Source organism: Carassius auratus, chromosome 17, assembly GCF_003368295.1.
Source record: "Carassius auratus strain Wakin chromosome 17, ASM336829v1, whole genome shotgun sequence".
NCBI lineage: Eukaryota > Metazoa > Chordata > Actinopteri > Cypriniformes > Cyprinidae > Carassius > Carassius auratus.
Window position 1 is genome coordinate 23,413,913 of NC_039259.1, and position 23,703 is coordinate 23,437,615.

The 23,703-nt window shown below is 38.8% G+C and overlaps 1 protein-coding gene across 5 annotated transcripts in view; it reads left to right on the forward strand.

The window, feature by feature from the left end:
• The window catches only part of kiaa0586 (KIAA0586 ortholog), a 103,945-nt gene that overhangs the window by 20,531 nt on the left and 59,711 nt on the right, over positions 1 to 23,703 (forward strand). For all 5 annotated transcript variants that reach the window (XM_026286470.1, XM_026286471.1, XM_026286473.1 and 2 more), the window contains exons 11-13: positions 19,524 to 19,728; positions 21,048 to 21,158; positions 23,092 to 23,315. In XM_026286470.1, the coding sequence (XP_026142255.1) occupies positions 19,524 to 19,728; positions 21,048 to 21,158; positions 23,092 to 23,315 (540 nt within the window). The remainder of the gene's footprint in view (positions 1 to 19,523; positions 19,729 to 21,047; positions 21,159 to 23,091; positions 23,316 to 23,703) is intronic.

Sequence of the window (23,703 nt, forward strand, 5' to 3'; positions counted from 1 at the left end):
ATTTAGTATGAAGTTAGGTTTGTTCCTAGCTTTTAACCTATTGGTTCATATTTATATTGAATAACTTTTTATTTTGTTTTTTGACCTTTTTTAACCGTTTTCCTGTTAGTCCCACCCAAATTTCATTCCAATGTTGCAAACAAACAAAATAGTTTTAACTACCAATATTGACGAAGCAACCTGCAAAATGGCTTATAGCGTCTGTGCATATTAAACTAGTATATGCAAAAGTATTTGACCAATTCAACCCTGTATTTTTCCCCCATCGCATTAATGCGTTTCTGACTGTGATGTGGCATTTAACACTCTCCGCTTGTGCTTGTTATTTAGCGCCAATGGAGGTGGGGGTATATGTGCAAAAGGGTTATTCCCATTTTGTTTTCATTCACTGTGCCTCCGAGCACAGCCATTTATAGACGGTGATGTCAGCACTATCTTCCATAGCCCAGGGCCTCTTTGGCACATAATGTATGCAATCTCCGACATTCCATTCCTGCCTCGCAAATAAGCTGCGGGCTACAGCAGGCGTGTGCTTCCCCCCTCTTTCTGCAGATATTAAAGGCACAGAGGGGGAATTGATTTTCTCCCGCTTTTCACTCCTACTGTCTCGTTTAGTTTATTTTGTGTCTGCTTTTTTTATTTTCTAGCACAGAGAAAATAATTTTCGAATAGTGTGTTATTGTTAATATGATTTAATGCATTATCCATCAAATCTCAGTATCAGGTTTTTTTTTTTTTTTTTGGTACATTCACTCTATTTTTAATCTGTCTCTATTTTTAACAGTTCCTTATATAAGAACATGTGCCTCACAGAACGGACGCAGCTCCTGTCTACCCTTGACTAATGGCATGTGGGTTGTAAAACAGGGGCCCGTGTTGGCAGCGTTTCAGATGTTTTTCATTAGCTTGTAAAGGACATCAATTTTCGAATGGAATTCCAATTTGCATTTCAAGGCCAGTCCCTCCTTGAGGGCTAGAGCCTGTTACAGCTTCCTGTAGATTCCCGCCGGAGAAGTACTGGGGTGGGGGGCTAGTTTGGGGGCAGGGGATTGTTTCTGAGCACATGAAAATGGACTATGGGGCACCATGGAGACTCCGTCTGTCTTGAAAAGCTTGCAGGCTGGATTGTTCAAGGATGGTTTCACTTGATTGATCTAACGTGTTGAACTGAATACCCGCTGAATACCTGTCGGAGTGTGATTTTTGTATCTTTCGACTCTTTCTCGTGGTGTCTGACTCGCTTTTGTGCATTTAAATAACCTTAGTGCATGAAATGACGTATTTTTTAACCTCCATCGTATTTTCTCACAAACCATTGACTGCTAAACATTCCTTGCTTTGTTTTCCGTTTTGAAGACACACTGGCTGGTTGGAAGGCAAGGGTTAATCTGTAACCCATGGGCTGTGCGGCTCACTGGAGAAATGTAGCCCCCTTTCATTCGATGGGTTGTTTACACGACCGGCAGCCATTTTAGACTGGAGCTCTGCTAACACAGAGTGGTCTCAGGTTTCTTAGGCTTTCACAGTGCAGCGAGTTCAGTCAGCGGCTTGTTCTGTCATCCATCTTCCATCGGGGGCCCTTCCCCCCACACACATTCACACACACACACACACAGTCTCTCTCATTCTACAATCTGGTCACCATCCGCTGTACTCAGAGAGCTGTATGTTGTTTATAAGTTCTCTGTTTATTAAAGCAGTTAGCCATGTGGGGCCATACATTATAGAGATTGTTCCTCAGTGAAGGGGTTTTATGACGCATAGCTGAACTGTTTTATTATATTGGTGCAATTACAACAAAAGTCGTCTTATATTTTATTTTTTGTTCTTTTTCACTATTGCACCTTCTCAAGACTTTTCTTGTGTCTTGTTCTCTCGTTTGGCCTTTTTCTCAGTCACTCAAGCCTCTCTTGTCCTAAATTTGAAAGCGCATGCTTTCACCGAGCTGTTAAGGGATCAGGATTCTGTGTCTGCATTAGTATCTGTCTGTCTGTCGCCTTGATCATGTACCAAAAAACACAGATGATCTTACTGGACCAAACCATCAGTATTAATAGCAGCGAAACTCCCATGTAATGAAAACCTTCCCAACGACCTTGTGGTGAAACCAAAGGTTGTCATCTATCTCAGATGCAGCTGCGAGAAAGGACAGTGGGTGTGGTTTGCCCACTGAAGGGACTAATTGGAGGGTTCTTAAAAGATGATGTCATTTCCTTGGCTATGGGTCTTTAACTTTAGCACTGTTGCTTTCCCATCGTTCAGGACTTTGAACTATTATTCCAGACCTTCCGATTGGATCTGTGTAAAAACAACCCCAGCCCATCATCATACCCGGAGTGCTATCATTTGGTTTGATTATGAAATGAGTAAGACTGATCAACCGAGGCCTCCTGAGCTGTTTGTTACAGTCACGTCAACAAACACATCCTTTATTTCTGAGATAGATTTAGCCTTTTCTAGAATCAGTAAGCTGTGTTTGGTACTGTTTGAAAGCAGCTCATTTGTTTCAAATGATTTTGTGAGCATGCTGATATTTGTTCATGCGTTGAATTGATCAGACTTTGACCTTTTCTGTTTGGTTTGATCATCTAATAGGCAAGTGTGATCAGTTCAATGTGCGAGTAATCAGAAATTACACTATACATCATTGAATTTAGCTGTTTTTATATTTTTTTGGAGATCTTGGCATATTTGACTTGAAGCTTGTTTCATGGTGCACTGACCCCAAAAATGTTTTGTGTGAAGAAAATAATTTTTATTTTGCGTTGCATTTATAAGAATGAGAAGGGAACTGTGATTTAAAGGAATAGTTCACCCTCGGGCAAATCGAGATGTAGATGAGTTTATTTCTTCATCACAGCAGAGTTTTAGCTTTTAATATGATTTAATGCATTATCCATCAATTCTCAGTATCAGTTTTTTTTTTTTTTGTGGTAAATTCACTCTATTTTTAATCTGTCTCTATTTTTTAGATGAGTTTATTTCTTCAATGGGTGCTGATATAAACTAGAAATGTATGAATAGAATGAATTCTAGATAGCTAGAAGTGATGGTTTGAAGTTTAAAACGTCTTCATTATGAATTTGTTTTGACTCGCACCCATTTACTGCATCATCCATTGGTGAGCAAGTGATGTAATGCTAAATTTGTCAACATCTCCAATTGTCCTAAAATTAATTTTGTTTAGAAAAAATAGAATCTTTTGTCTTGGTGTAATATGTGACATTTTTAGTTAAAGGTTTTTATGTGTAACCCCCGCCCCACCATGATAATAGTTGTTTTCCCTTTGCAGACACGTCAAGAATGGAATTTTCTGAAATAGCATTAATATTTAATACAACTCATTTCAACCGCTGAAGGCATGTACTGTAGCTGCTCACTATTAGTTTTTCCCTGCATTTTATTCCACTCTGTCTTCCCCCGTTTTGTTGACTGTACATTTTTGCAGCCTATCCATCTGACGCCTGCCATGTGCTGTGACTTCAGCTCCTCGCTGCTGATTGGTTAATAGAGACATTGACAGTGCTGCTGCCCAGCCGCCATCAATACCCCCAACAAACTGAGGTGTTTCAGATGGGTTCAGCCTTAATCTTCTTCTTTCTGTCACCTGGGCCCAGTGTGAACCCCGCTCGCAACCTCCCCCCTCCACCACCACCAGTAGCCCATCTGTTGCGTGAATGAGACCCGTGATGGTGCTTCATTACTGAGTGTTAGAGGAATGTCAACAGCTGTACCAGACTTCCCTTCACACTTACAGACTTGAAATAAGTAAAGGGGAAAAAGTCTGTAAATTGTTTTCGCAGATGGCTTATTTCGGGCTTGATGGTGATGATGTTCACACCAATCTTGAAATGGTATAACACAGGAATGCTATTGAAATCTGACTAAAGAATGAAAGGAATGTCATTGACAAACTCTTTGTAATATTTTTTACAGGCCCTGTTGCTCTCAAGTCATGACTGATTTTAAAACAGTGAGGCCATTGATTGAATTTCCTTTCAGGTGAATCAGTATTGAAACAATGAGTCTTAAGTATTACTGTTTGCAAGTAAACCTCTTTGTTACACGTGTGTGTGTGTGTGTGTGTGTGTGTGTGTGTGTGTTTGAGACCATGGATCACAAACCAATTTTCAGTTTTTCTAAATTTAGATAAAGATGTTATATATATAGTTATGTAGTGATGCTTGCCTTATCTTTGCTCCTATTTTACATGCAGCCATTAGTGGAGTAATATTACCAAACCCTGATTGGCATCTTCTCTGACATTTTCCACAAATGCCGTGTGGGGTGCTCTGTAGTCTGGCATGGCATTAGATTGTGTGGCTCTCCATGTCTTCAGTGTGATTAGGGGATGGAGTCTGTTCTTTAAATAGAATGCCAATGAAGGATGGCATGGTCTGATTGGCAGTGGCAATGTATAATTCAGTTTTCAACCCCCAGGATTCAGAGCGAGTCTGTGTTCTGATTACTAATCAGCAGACATGGTAACTCACCCCACCTCCTCTACGGCGAGAGGCCGCGACCAGCTATCAGCTGCTGTGTCTGTCATGAACTGTTGCGTGCCATTCTGGAGAGCTCCACTAAAAGAGGCAGGAGGGAGTGAGAGAAGATGGCTGTTACCATGGAGAAGGAGACGTGGGGTGATGGTGGTTGGTTGTAAAGTCTAGGTCTTTTCAGTCTTCTGATATCTGGGTTTTTTGTTTCCTCTTCATAGAGCCCTGCGGTCCATGGGAAAATGTTGTGGCATTTTTGCATGTGGATGGCTGCAGTAGTAATCTAAGATTGCATCTGTCAGTAGTTTAGCTTGTAAGGTAATATCTTTTTATAGCATCCAATTTATCCCAAACTGTTTGAGGTGCCCTGTGAAAAATATCCTGTTAGATTTACAGTAAAACCAGCAGCTTTGGTTGCCGGAAATTCACAGTGGTGACATATTGATTCATATATATTTCACAACTTGATATTTCAGTGATGACCACTATAATACAAGAGGTTACAATAAAAGCTGTATGATAAAACATAAACATAAAACAAGATCAGTACTCACAAAACACCATCAGGGTAATGAACACCAATAAAATAATGCAATAAACAGTAACTAAATAATAGAAAATGTAACATAAAACACCTTCATGCACAGTAACGATAACAAAAATAAGAAACAAAATTAGTTAAAATGAACACTGTATAAAACATACCTAACACAGGGACTTTTATTTTCAAGAACAATACATTTGATAGTATTTTACTGTAAAATAACATTAAATGTGATGTTAAACCATTTACAATTTCCACCATAAATGGTCATGTAACTTGGTATAACATTTTCACCAAATTATTTTCACATCATTCTTCTTCTTTTTTTTTAATTTTTTATATTCGTTAGATAGAATGGGTGAAAATGCATTTATAGACTGTCACAGCAATCTGAGGCTCGGTAGACTTTATTTAGCAAGTAATCGCCACCAAACCTTTTCTTCAGGAAATCTTAAAAGTCAAGTTGCATTCAACAGCTGTTGTTTTTTCCACGCCAGTGATTTTAGTAGCACTCTAGGTGTGATGAAAAATTGTGGCCTTGATTTTATAAAGTGAATGTTTTATGTGTATATTTTACTGTGGAGGTCGATTTCTGGTCAGCATCCATCTCTCACTCTTGTTTTCTCACTGGTTTTGGCCAACTCTCTGCTATTCATCATATATCTCACATCTCATTGTGATTTTGTTTTTGTTCAGGAGCCTAACCCCTTTTTTTGTTTCATCTATCTGAACCGTTCACATTTCTGGTAATCAGAACCAGAGCCCGCTCCAGGAGTCCGACGTCCCACAAGCCCAGGAAGGAGCCACTTGCCTGGGGTGAATTCTGGCGGTTTGGTTGTACTTATTCACATTCCATGGCACATTTTTTTTGGAAGCGAGTTTGAAATCTCGCTGAAATGTGGGCCAGAGAGTACACTGTATCCACTACATCTTTCTAGCTTTCCTTTTTTCCACTTTCCACTTGTGTCCTCAGCATTTTACAGCTTCCCAGAAAACGTTGCCCAGCTTTTCCCAAATTTAAAACCCATTACTGAAACTGAGCCAGTGGCTAAATCAACCTCGTGTTCCCATGTTGTCTACACGATAATCAGATATATGTAATATCCACCGAGGGAGTTCAGAGCACGGATGAGTCATAGCTAGTGCAGGTTTAAATCAGAGCGCTTCATTCACACCCCTGAATGCCTGCATCTCTTTTTAAAGGTTGTGATTTGCTCATTCACACACTTTTGCTGGATCCGCTATAGTCAGGAGGACTCCTGCTGGTTAGTATGTGGTGTTGCAGGTTACCTCATGGATTTTGGTTTTTGTTCAGAGTTAATTGCATTCTTACTTGGTTTGAGCTCTTGAATTGTCTATTGACTGTACTATCTCGTCCCTTTTTACTTCATCTAAATCACCATCAAAAGAAGCCACATCGAATCGACATTTCTCACATATCTCTGAAACACACAGGCACCACCAAGACGCCTCTTTATTGATTATTGGTTTAGATGAACAAGACAGTTCCCTACAAGTTCACCTCCTTAAATGCCATCGAAGTCAACATGAAATTAAAATTGATTGTATTTACTTTAATAATACATATTATTGGTGTAATTTTGAGATTCATCATGTTTTCATTTTTTGCTCTCAAAAACGGCTTTTATTCCATCGACCCAAAGACCTAATTTTTGTTCTCATTCCTAATGGATAAATTAAAATCTTTCTATTTTCAATAAATTTTCTTCATTGAATATATTATGCACCATATTATGAAAGTGCACTCTTTAAAATATAGCTAGTTTTCAAACTGAGGTTTTTATAACAGTACCAAAGAAGAACCATTTTGGTTATAAAAAGAACCTTTCAGTGTACAAGTGAACCTATTGTGCATTGGAATTTTTCTCTGGGTGTTAAAGGTTGATCATGCAACCATTGATGCCAATGAAGAACCTTTATTTCAATTTTTTTGAGTAAAATGTTGACTTTGCTTTTATATGCATCATATGATGGAAGTACACTCTTAAAAATAAAGGTTCCAAAAGGAGATTTTCACACCAATGCCATAGATGAACCATCGTTTGGTTCCCCAAAGAACCCTTCAGAGAACCTTTATGCACTGAAAAGGTTCTATGGATGTTAAAGGTTCTTCATGGAGCTTTCAATGCCAATTAAGAAGATTTTTTAAGTGTAAATTGTTGACTTTAACAGCAAATTCTCCAAAGCGCCACTTTTAAAACTCATTACCTGCACTGACCACGCGCTAGACAGTGAGTCTAATGTATTGCAGTCTGTGTGCTAATGGCAGTCGCCAGTCCTGGCACAGATGTTGAGCCGTAGAAGAGAGCAGTGTCGCCCAAATTCCCTGTTCCTTCACGGTGATTAATGAAACCCCAGCTCACCGAGCTCCTCTCTCAGCCTCCATGGACCGCTTCGGTCTCTCAGGTCCCCGCTGTATTTCCTTCATGCTGTCAGATTTATACCAGGGTGTAGTGCATATTTATGAAGTGCACTCTCCATTTGCACTCGCGGCTTGTTTTTCTTACATTTACTGTCTATGGCTCTGGATATTAATCATACGTCACTCACTCCCTCTGCTGCAGCTGTTGCTGCCCTTATGGACGTACACCCGCCGCATAATTGAGCGAAACGCTCCAGTTCTGCAGGAAGTAGGTCTAAGGAGCCATCTTTTACTTGTGGTGAATGTTAACATTTAATTTGCTGCTTTTGAAGGACTTTTTATTTTCTGCTTTATGCGAAGCGTTTGTTTAATATGCATATAGCAGCTTTCCGTTCCACCCCTACTAATAAGATCGTACTGAAACTAATTTCCAGGTTACCTTGATGTACTCAATGCACGCCTACAGCTGCATCTCAGTTCTTATTATTCTAGTCAAAGTACAAGATGTGGATAAGTACCCCAATTTAAGGTGGCTAGATGTGCATGCACACAATAGCTTGTGCTACAGTTTTTAAAGATTTGAATTGAAATGTAATAATGAATTTTAAGGTCCCCTTAGCAAGATGCTATTTCTTACATGCCACTATTTATATTGTAAATACTCAGACTTTTTCAACCCAACATGAAAATTCTGTCATTATTTATTCACCCTCATGTTATTCCTAACCTGTATGATTTTTATGAAGATATATTTTGATGAACATGGCTGAAACATTGAACCCCATTGGTTTCTATTGTTAACAGTTCAAAATATTGTCTTCTGTGCTCTACAGAATAAAGAAAGTCATACTGGAGTAAATGATGCAAGAATTGCATTTTTGAGTGAACTATCTTTTTAAAGCTGTATACACTTTCCATTCACTAGCAAAGTAGGTTGAATATAAGTGAATGGGACACCTTGTTTTTAAAATATGATCCTACATACATTTAGGTAGAAATAAAACTGTAAAATGGGATGTAGCCCATGGCTTTGCACATTTAAACGTTACCTGCCAGTTATGCAATTTTAGGCAAAGACTTTCTACATAACCATAACCTGTCTCCTGAGATATATTTCTTTTCACATAAAATTTAAACATAAACACATAGTTGACCCAAAAATAAACACACTGCCATCTTTTCTTCAAGTTTTTCCAAATATGTATGATGGATGACGTGTTTTTGTGTGGTGTTCAGTTTTGAAAATATCAACTTCGGTGTTCCGAGTCATAGATTATTTTTATGTGAACACTCCCTTTAATGGCTGTTATGAATGTATGTAAAAACAAAAAACAAAAAAAAACAATAGTTACCCTATCATAACTACAAAATAAACCCCTTCAGGATTGTACAAGACCAACTTACTGTGCATTAACCCATTACATATAGATGTGTCCAGTTTAACAGAATGAAAGTGGACTTCTTTCGGGTCAAAATGATGTTCTGTTAGGCTTCTCCTACCGTTTATCTCCCAGTTCGAATATGGTGTTGGAATTTTAAACACGACAACACGGTAACAAAAACCATGATGTGATTCCTTGTTGTCACTCCTTCTGTCTTCTGCAAGTATTTGCTTCAAATTTCATGTGACATAGTGAAGACTGCGCGTGATGTAACATCATATTTTCAGGAGAGATGCATTCTTTTTGACGTGAACTCGTCTGACTGCCGTGGGTGCCGTGGTTACTGCTGCCGGGAGACGTTTCGGTCTGTTGCCCTTTCCGTCAATGGGGCAGGCCGTGGGGGGAGGAGCCCTGTAGCGTGTCATTCCGATGTGACGAGCAGAGATGACACGGGCAGAAAATAACCTCCATTTCAGCCCCAAACGAACCCTCTTTAACGTCTGATGGAACCAGCCAATCGCAGCTGGCTCTGTTGCTAGGTGATGGCTCTGCCGCCCCCGTGCCCAAGTATGTTAATATGAGGCGATTGCATACCCCGAGACCAGAAATCTTTCAGATGTGGGTGTGTTGGGGGTTTGTCTACAGTGAGAGAGAGCGGCCGAGATGATGAGGAAAAAATGCCAAGGCCAACAGGCAGAATTATAGGGGATAGCTGCTGATGAGAATGAATCATCGTGGTTGGGTTGGTTGGGTTTTCTAAGCAGGTGGTGGTTGTACATAACCTGTTTTAAATTTAGAGATCAGGTCACATAAAAAAAAAAAGATCAAGCTCTCTTGTTGTTTCTCTCCATTCGTCTCTTAATGGAATAACTGACCCAAAAATAAAAATCTGTCATTACTCACCCTCATGTCATTCCAAAACCTACTCTTTCACATACTACTTTTAAAATTAATATGAAAGCAGGATGAATTTAGATATTGGATGTTTTGCTTTTCAGATATTTTGCTTTTCATTTCAAATATTGCATACACAGTGTGTTCGTATTCTATTCCTGTTCCTAATATGATTGCTATTCTTTTGATTTTAATCAGTGTTAACTTTGTGATTTTTCCATCGATATCATGCAGTTCCTCTTGAGCGCTTTCAGTTTGTGGACCTGCATGTATCCTATCCTGTTGAGATGCTGTCCTGTGTCGTCAGCAGGCCAGCAGGCAGTGACGAACGGCTTGTCAGAGTGACAGCCACCAGAACAAACACACACACAAACATGTATGTGCTTGCATTAATATGCATGAACCCTGCACACATGCCCCTGGCTGTTATTTGGGCAAAAAAGACCTTTACATTAATCAAAAAATGCATGAGCTTTGTATTAAGCGAGATAAATATTAATGAGCAAGCGTGGTTTGGGATGGGTGGATGTAGTTTAATAACAAGCGTATGTGCGCTGGTGTTCGCTGAGGAGGATGCTGGGAAGGCCGGCAGGGTGCGGGCCAGTGAGCTGAATACTAATGCGGCTGCATACCTTTGTTCTGTTCTAGCACACGCGTTTCTCTGGAGTCATTCACATGCGGCCTGAGCGCACTGGAAGAGCAGGAGAGGAGATTGTTGGCTGTGGACGGACTAGAAACACAGTCTTGTTCCTTCATAGAGCACGTAAATAGCACTGGATTTGCTATCACGTGCACAGTTGTCATTGCAGCACCTTTTGTGGAGCAAACGTTACTATAATCGTTTGTGTTTTAGTGTATTTCAAGGCATTTTAGTAGTTGGTTTATGTTTTTTTTTACAGTGGCTGTCTAGCTGTTTTATATTTTTTCCATCAGTTCTGAGAATATGCCTATAGTCAAACATTGACTATATATTTTTGTAAACCATTACTACCTAAATAATTTTTTTTATTGATTTTCCACAAATTGCAAATCACTATAGACAAAAACAGCAACAACATATATTAATGTGGAGCTTAAGAAAAGAAAGAACAAAAACAAGCAAAGTAAAGCGAAAGGGCGAAAAAACAGCTCAAAAGTCCAAATTTCAATATATTGATAGAAGTTCTCATCATACAGATTCATAAATCCATAAAAGTCCATAAATTTTCATCCATGAAATCCAAACAGCATAATATTGGCAATCCCAGGGTCCGAATAATTTACAAATGATTCTAAATACATTTTTAAAGACATATTTGAACTAAAATTGTATTTTATTAAATAAAAGCAATAATATGAATAATATTGCTTAAATATAAGCTATATTTCTCAGTTTTAAAGTTTATGTCCCAGCTAATATCTCCCATGAATTTAAATTTCACAGACATGACACTCAGGAACATGTGATCATAACAATATTACTTCTTTGATTTAACTAATGCACATGTCCTTTTGCTAGCCACCTTGTGAAAGGACACTTTGTAAAGGGTTTCAGTTCATTCACTTGCTTTCAGAACAGCCTATAAAGAAACTGTATTGACCGATCAGGATTTTAATATTGTACATATGCATATGAAAATGTGCAACATTTGATGTACTAATATGTCTTTGCACAAGCTTGTTGTGTTTACGTGCACTAGACTGCGACATGTGTATTCTCCCCACTGTAGCCGGGTCATTTCCAGGGGGAGTTTTACCACATTAGTGGACTCCAGTCTAAATGTCACCCAGTACTGAAAGACAACTCCTCCCTGCGCTGACCTTGATCCTGCTGAAATGTCACGGTATCCACCCCGCCTTGACATTACACTGGAGAGAAGGGACTATATTTGCACATGAAGACTCTTGCCATTAAATATCCCACACAACCATGTGTTGAACTTTCTATTTGTTTGGCTTTGAATGGCCCCTTGTTACTTTTACTCTCTCTTATTTGTCTATGTATTACACACTGCTGGTTGCAATCACTTGTAGACTCCCTGTGTTTGATCTGCATAGTTAACTGCAAGCGACTCTTTACGTAGACGTTGCCAATAAGGAGTCATCTGTATGAGTCATTTTATACAAATAGGCTTCCTTATGTCATCTGTGCACAGTTAATAACATTAGAGACTGGAATTAGCATGTTGACAATTGAACAACTGCAGCCTAACTATAGTATTGTCAGTTTGTTTCTTTGTAGAGTACAGACCAAAAGTTTGGACACATCTTCTCATTCAAAGAGTTTTCTTTATTTTCATGACTATGAAAATTGTTGATTCACACTGAAGGCATCAAAACTATGAATTAACACATGTGGAATTATATATGGAATTGTAAATAACGAAAAAGTGTGAAAAGCTTAAAATATGTCATATTGTAGGTTCTTCAAAGTAGCCACCTTTTGCTTTGATTCCTGCTTTGCACACTCTTGGCGTTCTCTTGATGAGCTTCAAGAGGTAGTCACCTGAAATGGTCTTCCAACAGTCTTGAAGGAGTTCCCCGAGAGATGCTTAGCACTTGTTTGTCCTTTTTCCTTCTGTCTGCGGTCCAGCTCACCCCTAAACCATCTGGATTGGGTTCAGGTCCGGTGACTGTGGAGGCCAGGTCATCTGGCGCAGCACCCCATCACTCTCCTTCTTGGTCAAATAGCCCTTGATGCCTTCAGTGTGACTCGACAATTTTCATAGTCATGAAAATAAAGAAAACTCTTTGAATGAGAAGGTGTGTCCAAACGTTTGGTCTCTACTGTATATCTTACAATTGAATGGCTTTATGCAGTTAAGTTCTCAGGTGATTTCAATAGAGATTACCTAAACAGTACTGTTTTACATGTATGCTTAAAGTTTTTTAAAGTTTTATTTTAAAAGGACACATTAAGTTAATTAAAAGTCTTAGTAAAGATTTTCCTCATGCGTGCGCTGCTGCCTATTTTTGCCTTGGTCTTTATACAACTGCCTAAGTTTGGTTTCGGAACAGAGTTAAAATGTCTGTTCTGGAAGAACATGAAAAACGTGTGTTATGTGCGCACAGTGTGACGGAAACCTTAGAGGAGTAATTCAGAGGAGAGTTTCATCATTCTGGTGTTGGATTCAGCACTGTCCTCCTCTCTGTTTCTCTCCTTCAGGCCCAACTGTGTTCTGTCCTGTAAAATTGCTTTTAAATTACATTTCTAGGTTTCTCCCAAGATTTCTTACACTATCTCTGGAGGACAGGAAATAAATATCCATTTGGAATATCCAGTTTCAACTGCTTCTGCTCTGTGGACACTGACAGTGAGCTGGACACAACATTCAGGTCTTTAGCCCTCACTGTTCCCACTATAGAGGAGAAATTTTAGAGATTTATGCAGATTAGGGCTGCCATATTTTGCAGTTAAATACCTAGGGAAAAAGTAAATATAACCAAGGGATAAAACCATGCCAACCAAGAATTATCTATTGGGACATTTCCCAACAAATATTGACATATGCAAAAACAAAAAACAAAAACAGAACATCATTAATAATTAGTCTGATTAAAAATTCAACCCTAATGAAGATGCATAGTTGACTTCCTCCTATATAAAATCTGCAATTATTTGAGAGGATTCTCCTGCAGCATTTCTATTTGGAGCACATTTATACTTCTGAAATCATAATCATCTGAAAAGCGGATATGATGAAGAGTGTTAAGAGAAGCAGGGCGACCTGTACAAATCATGATAAATGGGTGTGGACGGTCCGCGCTCACCCATGCTGTGCCGCCGGAGCCTCGGGCATCAGGTGGCCAGATTTAAATAGCGAGGGCCGAGGCCACATCTGTTGCGGCTGGTCTGGTGGAGAGAGCCGGCGATGCTCGGTCTGTGTGTGCGAGATGACATTTAGATAAGCGGGGATTTACCCAGCAGCTGTACAGACGCTGGTTGGCATGATGGATGATGGGTCATGTTGCCTAATGTACAGCACAGAAAAATAGCCATGCTCTGTTGCTGGAGTGCTCGTGTGGAGTTTTTTGGATGCAGTGGCTCTGTTCTAAACCAGAATAATCTGTAATTTGTTTATCTTGCGTGTTTGTGTTTCTATAACAGCTTTATGTTAATCAGAGACAAATGCACAAGCTTAGTTCTGAAGTGCACCAACTGTATTGTATGCAATATAAAGTGTACAGTATACTGCTAATTCAGTATGCAGCAGTTTTTAAACCGTATTATGCTTTGCTGTTTACACATGACCTCATTTGACATGTTGGTGGTAACCCAGTTTGGGTTAAACTTTAAATAGTCAAATAATTGATCTAATTTTTATATTGAAATCAGTTGATATTGCTTCTAATCTGTTGGAAATAGTGTTCCATTTGAGCACATTGTATTGTTGGATACAATATTACAAACATTTGACATCCATACAAATATTAGAATGCGGAACACAATTTGCCGTACATAACTGCTTGCTGCAAGAAGTATGAGTAGTATGGTAGTATGCATTTTTTTAGTATGTAGGCTAGTGTATGTAGTCTGAATTTGGAACTTTTACTATTTCTTGCATATAAAAATATGGTAAAGAGTAGTATGCTAGTACACAGTTCAAATCCAGCATTAGTCTCATGTACAGTCATATGTATGGAATTCGATGTAGTCTTTCTCTTCTAGAGGCTTTGGAATTCTCACTACTCATCCTAGTTCAAACTACTAATATTTTTGCAGAATGTAAATTTTGTACATTATAAATGTTGTTTTTTAGTAAGTTAAACATTTTTAACACAACGCCTGTATTTTTTTTGAATATTAATTGATTTTGCTAAGATTGATTAATTGATTATTTTGTTAAATAATGATTATGTCTGTCATTGAAACTTTATAAATAATATACTGAGTAGTCGGAAACCCTGCTGATTATAATTTTTTTGTTACCCCGGTCTGCCCCGCTCTGTGTGAGGTGCACCACGCCGCAGTGAATAACCCACCTGCCCCTGACATTTCACTCTTCCGCTCACAAATAATATCTCTTCACCAGACCGCACATTTGAAGCTCTTGTGGCTTCCTCCTGCCACATTACTGCAGCCCACTCTTGCTTTTCCTGAGGAATTGAGGTAAGAACAGTGGGAAACCTCGCACTTCCTTCACCTTCTGCTTTAACCTACTCAGAAAGAGGTTTTTCCCCTTTCGTTCTTGCTCTAGATCTGCTGTGACAGACAAATGAAGCCCGACATGGAGCGCTCTGATTGGTCGGATGAGGAAAGCACATCTTCTTTTTCATTCCTTGTTCTATTTTTTGCTACGAAGCTTTCCATCTTTTGGATAATAAATCGTTCTCTCTATAGTCCTCACAAGCTTGAGGTTTGGCGTCTCGTCGAGTTAAACCTCAGGTGATGTCTAGATCTAGATGATAAACCCAAATGTGGCACACATTGATAAGACGCTCTACTTCCCTTTCAGCTTACAGAAAGTCGATATTCAAGTTGGGAAATACTCGGAATGTGTAACTATGATTCCCGACAATCTGACAGGTGTTACCTATTGATTATGTTTTCATATTGGCAAGCAAACAACCTTTCAAATGACTGTGATGGAGTAAAAAAAAAAAAAATCTATATTCCGTCTGGCAGCACATCATAGGGACATCCTTGCTCATTTTTTAAAAGATTCATATCAATGTACACACAAACATGGATGCTCTTTAAACGCCACACTCTTATCTTCATTGAAGGAGACATTAGCATCGCGTGACCTCTAGCAGGGCGTTCTCCTTCCTTGCCTTTCCATATCTACAACCTAATCAGTTTGAGCGAGATCAAAAAGCCCAACATCTCCCTCTTCAAATGGATTAGCTCCTTTTGTGGGATCTTAAGGCTGATTGAGGGAAGCGTGCTGTGTGGAATACATCAGGACAACTGCCGCCCCATGCAGCACTGCTCTCGCCTTCATGTTTATTTATTGCAAAGCCCATAAAAGGCAAAAAAAGCACCTGTTTCCTTTCCTGGCTTCCTGGCAGCAAATGAAACCTGGGGACAGAAAGGCTGCTCTGATGAGACGGATGTCTAATGCATCTGCCTGTTGTGCATCTGTTGCCAAGCAATGGATCAAACACAGCACTGTCTCGGGTTAACGTGGGCTTTTCAACATCAGATGGGTAACCCTGAGAGATTTCGCATGTTTCGTCTGTATCGTATCTGTCACTTAAGGGCAATTTATGAGACCTGTGATGTTTGGAAGCATCGTCTGTCAAATCAGAATGAGCAAGATGTTTTTATCAATAGCTGAAATCCAGCTTTTTTATATATATATTATTGTAGACTGACCTGGTTTTGTTTACATGGTTGTTTTTTCTGTCGTTGTTTTTATGTTTTCATTTATATTAGTTTTCTTTCATTTAATTTCTTTAAATTTATTTATTTATTTTAAATTATTTTTCAGTCAGATTTTACGTTTTTATTTGTAATAATATAATATAATAACAATAATAAGTTTTAATAAGCCTATTTAAAACAGTTGCCTTTCTTCTGTTTATGGGTGGAGAAAAATAATACTAGCTACCAGTAATAAAACTAGGTTTTAACATTTAATCTGTGAGTGTTGCATAACTCATCACCACAATGTAAGGTGTTATGGATGTTTTCCAGTGCATTACTGTGTTGTAATATGCTAGGGTAATATGGGTGGTTGTTAAGATACGATGTGTTGTTCATAGGGGGTTGCTTATAATGCCTATAATAGTGCCTATTAGTGGTCTCTTGATATGGCTCTGGTCCCTCATTCAGTACGTTAACACAGCTGAGTTAAGGCCGCTCAGAATTCTGTTTAAAGACGTAATGCTGTATGAAAGCCAGATTAAATTATGCCTTCTCTGACCCACTTCAACCCCTAGTTTACTTTCCAGTAGACATCTATAATTGCTGTGTAAATGCGTTCATGCCACCTCTGAGCAGCATTATATAGTGTGTGTAAAGACTCCTAAATGCCACTTCAGTAGCAGTTCTGTGCCACCTTTTAAGCATGTTGCATTAAGTTTGGATCGCTCTCCATACCGAGGTACCATTAATGCATCATATTAGATTTGCTACTTACGAATAGAGGTTTGTTCTAAGCATTCTAAGCATTATCAGGTTGTGCAAGTTAAAAGCACCACAAATGTTTCATATTCTTTTTAAATGTCATATACCTGTTTATATTGTACAGGGGAATACTGAACTTGCTATCCTGCACAGTTTCCTTTAACACGCGCGCTCTCAGTGCCTGCGATGCATAATTGCCTGACAGTCTTCTGCCTTCTGTTCTTTGTGCACAGGCAGAATGAATGGCTCTCTGTGTGTGAAGTGGAGTAAATAGATACGTTTCTGTGCACATCGGAGTGTTGCTGAGAGCGAGTGCATAGAGGTTTGTTAACTGTTTCATGCTGCAGAGCCTCAGAAATATCAGATGGGAAGGCATGCGTTGGATGGCACTCTTTGTACACCATGTGCCTGGCTCTTGAGACTGGAAGCTGTCTATCTTTCAGCTCTGACCTTTGTTTTGAACGCAGCTCTGGGAGCAGTTTCTGTCCCTCCCTCTCTATCTCTTTGTCTCTGTATCTCATTTCATTTTCTCCCTTGTTCCAGTTTCCTACTCGTCCATTCTCTTTTTTTTTCACGCCTTGTGATTCCTTGCCATCTCTTCCTTGTTTGACTTTCCTTCTCCTCTTTGTTGTGCCACCAGCTTCTCTCTCTAAATAAAGTAATCAAGCTCAGCACTTTATTTTCCTCTGTGTGCATTCTCACATGACAGGTTTCCTTTCTCTCTCTGACTTTAAAAGAGAACATGGGTCTTTAAAAAAAAAAAAAAGCCTGTCCAAGGAGGTAAGAGCCAACCTGTGGGAAAAAGCAATCAGAGAAACACGAAACCCACATTAACCCACAGGACGACATTTATCTCTCAGACCAACTCGGATCATGCCTCTAAAGACGGGAAGAATTTCATGGGCTGAATCTCAAGAATTGTCAAGGGCATGTCCAGGTGAAAAAAATGAAAAGAATCAAATTATATTTTTAGGACAATTAGAATTTTTTTGCATTGCATTTAAGCACATTTCCCCCACAAATTCTCATTTGAAAATAAATAAATATTTTTTTTATTAAAACATACTATTTATGTAAAATTTACATATAAACAATAAAATAATAATAATAAAAATTTTTTAAATAATTATATGTATATAATTATATGTATATAATTATATGTATATAATTATATGTATAGATTCTGTATTTATGTATGTGTGTGTGAATATATATATATATATATATATATATAGAGAGAGAGAGAGAGAGAGAGAGAGAGAGAGAGAGAGAGAGAGAATGTGTGCAAAACTTAAAAATAATGGCACACACACACTCCAAAAAATCTTACTGATCATAAATACAGACATTTTATTTATGCAAAACTTTGTTTTATGTATTTTCCCTTTCATTCTGAGGTGAAATATGACTTGTTTTGGTGATTCACTTCATAAGATTTGCAAACCTGCAGCAGTCTCAGTGAACAGATTTTAACATCCTGTTTAAATAACCTCTTTTGCTCCCAGCATGTCAAGGAAAGTAAGTGCGATCTGCCTAAAAAGTGTCTTTTGTATCATTTTAAATTGGTTCGCATGATCTTGGCATACTGAGCCCGTCTCTGGGTGATTAATTGCCGCAACATTAGACAAGCTCTGCAGTGTTGGAGAAATGGCCTTCACAGTAACGTTAGATGAGCTGGCAACCCAACACTCTGAAAACAGTCCAGACTAAAAGCCCTTGGCTGGAACCCGATAAACCCCTTCAGCTGAGGACCCTCAGGCCCCTTCATTACAGCATACTGACGTGCCAGTATAAATACATATTTCTGCTTCAGTCTGAGCTGATCGGGTTTTACGCCTGATGCTGCTCATGTGAAATGTGGTGTAAACACTGAGCTGTTCAGACAGACAGCGGGGAGTGCACGCAGAGGGCACATTAACGGACGTCCTCCGGCAGCGTTTCAGGGTGCGTGCTCATCCTCCTCGGATGAATAGGGTGCGCATCACTGGTAGACGACCTCAGTGTCCTTTAGCTGAACTCCATATGGTAATGCACAATGCAGTTTAAGTACACTGAATCCTGAAAAATCTGTTGAATTTTGAGGTAATCACCTGGTATTTAATTGTTACCTTGTGTCAGTTCCCAAATATACTGATGGTCAATAGATAATGCACAATTAGTTTGTTTGTTTTTTTAATATTTAGGGAACTTTCCAAGCCTGTTTGAAATTAGTTTAAGTAAACATTTTGTAAACTGTAAAGGAAATACACCTTACACACCTAAAAAAAAAAAAAAAAAAAAAATTCATTTTGTGCAGAATTTCTCTAACTTACATTTACTGAATGTTCTTGCACGCTATGCTAGAATGCATGATTTTACACTTTTTTTTTTTTGTAATAAAAAGATTCAAAATTGTGTTAAACATTAACTCTAATATTGAGCATCTTTAATTCTCAGCAAATTTGTGTTGTTTAATTTTATATTAGTTAATTGTATTATTGGCTTTAACATCAGCCTCTTTTGAAACAGGCCAAATTAAACTTGGTTTGAAAAAAAATCATTAATTGTTGCATTGATTTATAAGTGACAATTTATGTAACAATATTGGTAACAAATTATTTACACAAAGCAATGTGACCTCATTAATGAAACGCATGGAAAACTAATTTGTTTATTAATTAATAAGAACAATTAAATAAATGATTTATAAGATAATTATTATAATAATTAAGATAATTGCTGAAAAATGATAGGCTTTATAAATGAATTTGATCTATCGCTGTCTTTATTGTTTCAGGAAAAGCCAGACGCCACCTAAAACATCTGTTGCTTTTCCTGGAAGTGTACAACCAGAAGAGCCAGCTTTCATGAAACCACCAAAGGAACAGGAGAACCAGGCAGAACACACATGTGTGGCGCCTTCCAGCTCGGCTGTGCAGAGAGCCAATGAGATGCTGCAGGATCTGGGGCGGCTTAAAAATGAGATGAGGAGTCTACTGCAGGTGAGAGCTTCAGAAATCAATGCTAACTTTCACACTCTGATAGTCCTGCTTTAGGTTTAGTTACTAGAATAGATCTCTGCAGTGGGATTGGCCAACCCAATTAAAACTTGAATTGCTGTCTTCTACTAATTTGTCAATATTCTCAAACAGATCGATGACTAAAAAGTGGCTTTGCACATCTAAATTTTGGAATCAGCCTTTGTGATATATCTTATCTGTCTATCTATCAATCTGTCTGTCTAAAGTTTACAGTATGTGTGTGTATAGAAATGGTTTATACATCAAAGAAGTTTGTGTATTAAATTGCATTAAATACTTTTCAAATGAAGGTACTTTATGATGTGATTGTTTGATTTTTTTTTTTCATTTCCAGTGCACTAGACGCAAACCACACAATAAGATTTGTGCAGCTTCACAATAATAAATAAAAATCAAGGCTCAAAATAGTCATTTTTGTAAAATATAGACTGTCTACTGGTATAAATGGTATAGCAAAATCTCTACCAACGGGCAATTTTTTACTGTCACACACTTGTATATATATATTGTGTTGTGTGTGTGTGTGTGTGTGTGTGTGTGTGTGTGTGTGTGTATATATCTGCATACACAATCATACCCGTCCTGTCCCACTCTTGACATTGATCAGCAGGTTTCTGGTCATTTAAAGTGCCCTGATGCCAGTCGAAGGGTTGAGCTCTGCATTGAGTTAATCTAATTGGAGAGGAACCATTGATGAAATCAAGCCGAGACACGGAAACCAGACATTCGTGTCTCATTGACCAGACACCAATTTTTCCAATTGTTTCTTCCCTTTGCCACCCACACTAATAAATTACAGCGCCTCTCCGTTCTTACCAAATGTGCCCCTGCCTGTTTCCATCCATTACTGTCACCCTCGCTCTCCCAATAAGCCATTGAGTTTCCAGGCACGTCTTTTGCGACTAAAAAATTCCATCAGCCCAGAATAATGTAACATACAGCAAATGACACATTAGCATATAATTGAGGATGCAGGATTTGAATGCTCTTTGGCTGCTGTCAGAGAAGCGTTGTCTGTGTATCTCTCTCTCACGCAAACTGAAACAGCCAAGTCACTATTCTTGCCGTCTATCCAGTTTTTATGTAATGTCACTCACACTGCAATATTCCATCATTTTTAGGCCATTTTATGAATACAAAAGTGTTGTGCAGGTACTAAAATATTTTCCTCTGGTACAAATTATTACTCGCTGACCTGTATTCTTTGTATATATGTGAAGTCCAAACTTCATTTTGTAGCTTGCAGCTAAGACTCTGCATCTCCGTCCTTGTCCTTCCAGACTGCTGATGCGTTTCCTGTGCAGAATGCCAAGTGGACCCAGAACAGCAGGAGCAGCCATCTCGCCCCCTCCGCCACGGCCCCGCCTCCTTCCACAACCCCCGTCTCCGTGGTAGGTTCCCATGGCAACCCCATCCTCTGCAGTTCCAGGTTTACGAGCCTTCTCCTCTGTGCAGTTTCTATCCACAACAACAGAATGACACAATTGTACCCTTTGTATCCTGCAATTTCAGCCCTGCTGTTATTCAGAGACCGCTCCGATAAATCAGTGTTATCACTCGTTTACACCTGGGCTACAGAATAAATGTGCGGCACCCCTCCCAAATGCAGCCACAGCAAATTTTGCGGGATTCGTTTTGTATGGATTGTTTCTCTTTTTTTTTGTCAGTCAATAATTGCATCCAATGATTTTTTTTTCAAATTCTATGTGTTCAAAATGTTGAACTGTAGAAATTACCACACTATACTTTTATGTATCTGTTTGTCCATCCATCCGTCTGTCTTTAGAACAAATTTATACGCACAGACAGCATGATAAAAGCAGTCATGAAGCTATTTTCTCCTTCTCGGAAGGCGACGATGATGTAGTCACAACATCCGGTAATATTGGCTTTCCAGATAATGTGTACTCCCTGGACCGTGCCTCACGTAAATACTGCCGTGTATTGTGCATGTTATTTTTAACAGACATCAATTTCAGGATATTCAAGTTATGTGGATTTGATCGTAAGGTAATGATGTTTTTTTATCTGACAAATATTAAGTGGAGTGATGCCCATGTGAGTCATGTGGTTAGGGGGAAACTGATTTTTGGGTGATTATACAATGTGCTGGAGACGTTCTAAATGCTTTTCACTCTACCATACTATTGGCAGATGATCTCGTAAACATCTTGTGGATGTGCCCCCATGCCCTCTTTTGCTTAATAACACTCAGTATATCATAAGAACAGAAAGTACTGCTGTAAGAAAATCTATCGAAGCTCCTGATTAATAGTATTCTGGCGCCTCCGATGTGGCTGAATGTTTGACAGGAGCACAGGGTTGAGGTTAGAGAGTCCCTCGTCAAGGCGAGCCTGCCAGAGCAGCATCTGCCGGCCCATGTAATGGATTTATGGAGCTCTCAGACAGATTTATATTCAGGAGAGGATGAGAGGGAGAGACAGCCAAGGACCCTCGGCTGCCCACTTTCGAGAAGGAACGTGACACGTATACTACAGGGAAAGATGCAGCAGTTCGGGCGAGATTCACACCGGGCTAGTGCAGCGGTCACCTGTATTTGATCTTGAACTAGCACATTTCTAGTTTTCTAAAGGAATTAACACTTTCATTCAGCAGGGGTGCATTGATTTAATCAAAAGTGACAGTAAAGATGTTACGAAATATTTATATTTGAAATAAATGCAGTTCTTTTGACTTCTATTCTTAAAAGTTTCAACAAAAATGTAAAGGAGTATATGGGAAATGTTTCTTGTGCTGCAAATCAGCATATTAGAATGATTTTTAAAGGATCATGTGACACTAAAAACTCTGCTTTGCATCAGAAGAATAAATCACTTTTTATAATAGATTAATTTAGAAAACAGTTATTTTAAATTGTAATAATATTTCACAATATTTCAGTTTTTAATGTACTGTACAGTTTTTTGATCAAATAAATGCAGAGACATTTAAAAATATATATTGGAATAATATTTATTCTGTTATTCTAATAATAAATATCACCAGTCAGCTATTTAATAAGAATAAAATCTGTTTTGGAGTGAGACAGATGAAAGTGTTGGCAAAGCAAATAAAAATCTGAACTACTGGCTTGTCAGCAAAAAAAATAAAAAAATAAATCCTGATCATTGAGCCCTGAAAATACTTCTGAACACCTTTGGAAAAAAAAAACAACAGCACTCACCCTAATGGCTCATAGCAGCATTCCATTAAACATATTTATCATATTTATTCCCTTACAAAGACAGTTTGTTTTTCCCCTCAAAAAATACACAGTCATTTAAATGCATCAAATATCTTTAAATCTTTCCTCCTCTCTCACAGCCCCCAGAGCCAGCTGATGCAATTACCATCAGGGCTGCTCCTTTAAACAGACCCAGCATTCTGAAGAGCATCCAGCCGCCCACATCCATGTTTGAGGATGCAGGACTGGTCCTGAGGCAGGTCAGGCAGAGCAAGAAGGTTCTGGAAGAAAACCTGGAAACCATTCTGAGAGCCACAGACGGAGAGGTGCTTCACACGCAGTTAGAGGCACTGTCGAAAAACAGGTATGAGATGTCCTCGTACACAAAAGTAGCAGAGTATTGTACAGTATGGACACTACCTTGATCGTATTGGTCATTTTTTTGTATAAGAATACAGCGATCACTGAAAGCTAGTACTGCCACAGTGCTTTTTCTGTAAAGGGTTGTCTTTTTTCTTTTCTTTTCGACTTCTTTTCCTATGAGTGTTGATATCGGGGGAAAATCCAGCACAAGAAATTGCTAGTCGTAAAGTGTAGTGCTGTAGCAAATTTCCCTGTGCCTCTGAGAGTGCTGCTGGTTAACTTCTGCATGTTTTCATGCTTCTGAAAGTTTGGCCATGCTGAGGCGGTGAACCGGTATGCGATTTTGATTGACAGCTGGCCTCAGAGCACACTCCAGGCAGGAAAGGGCG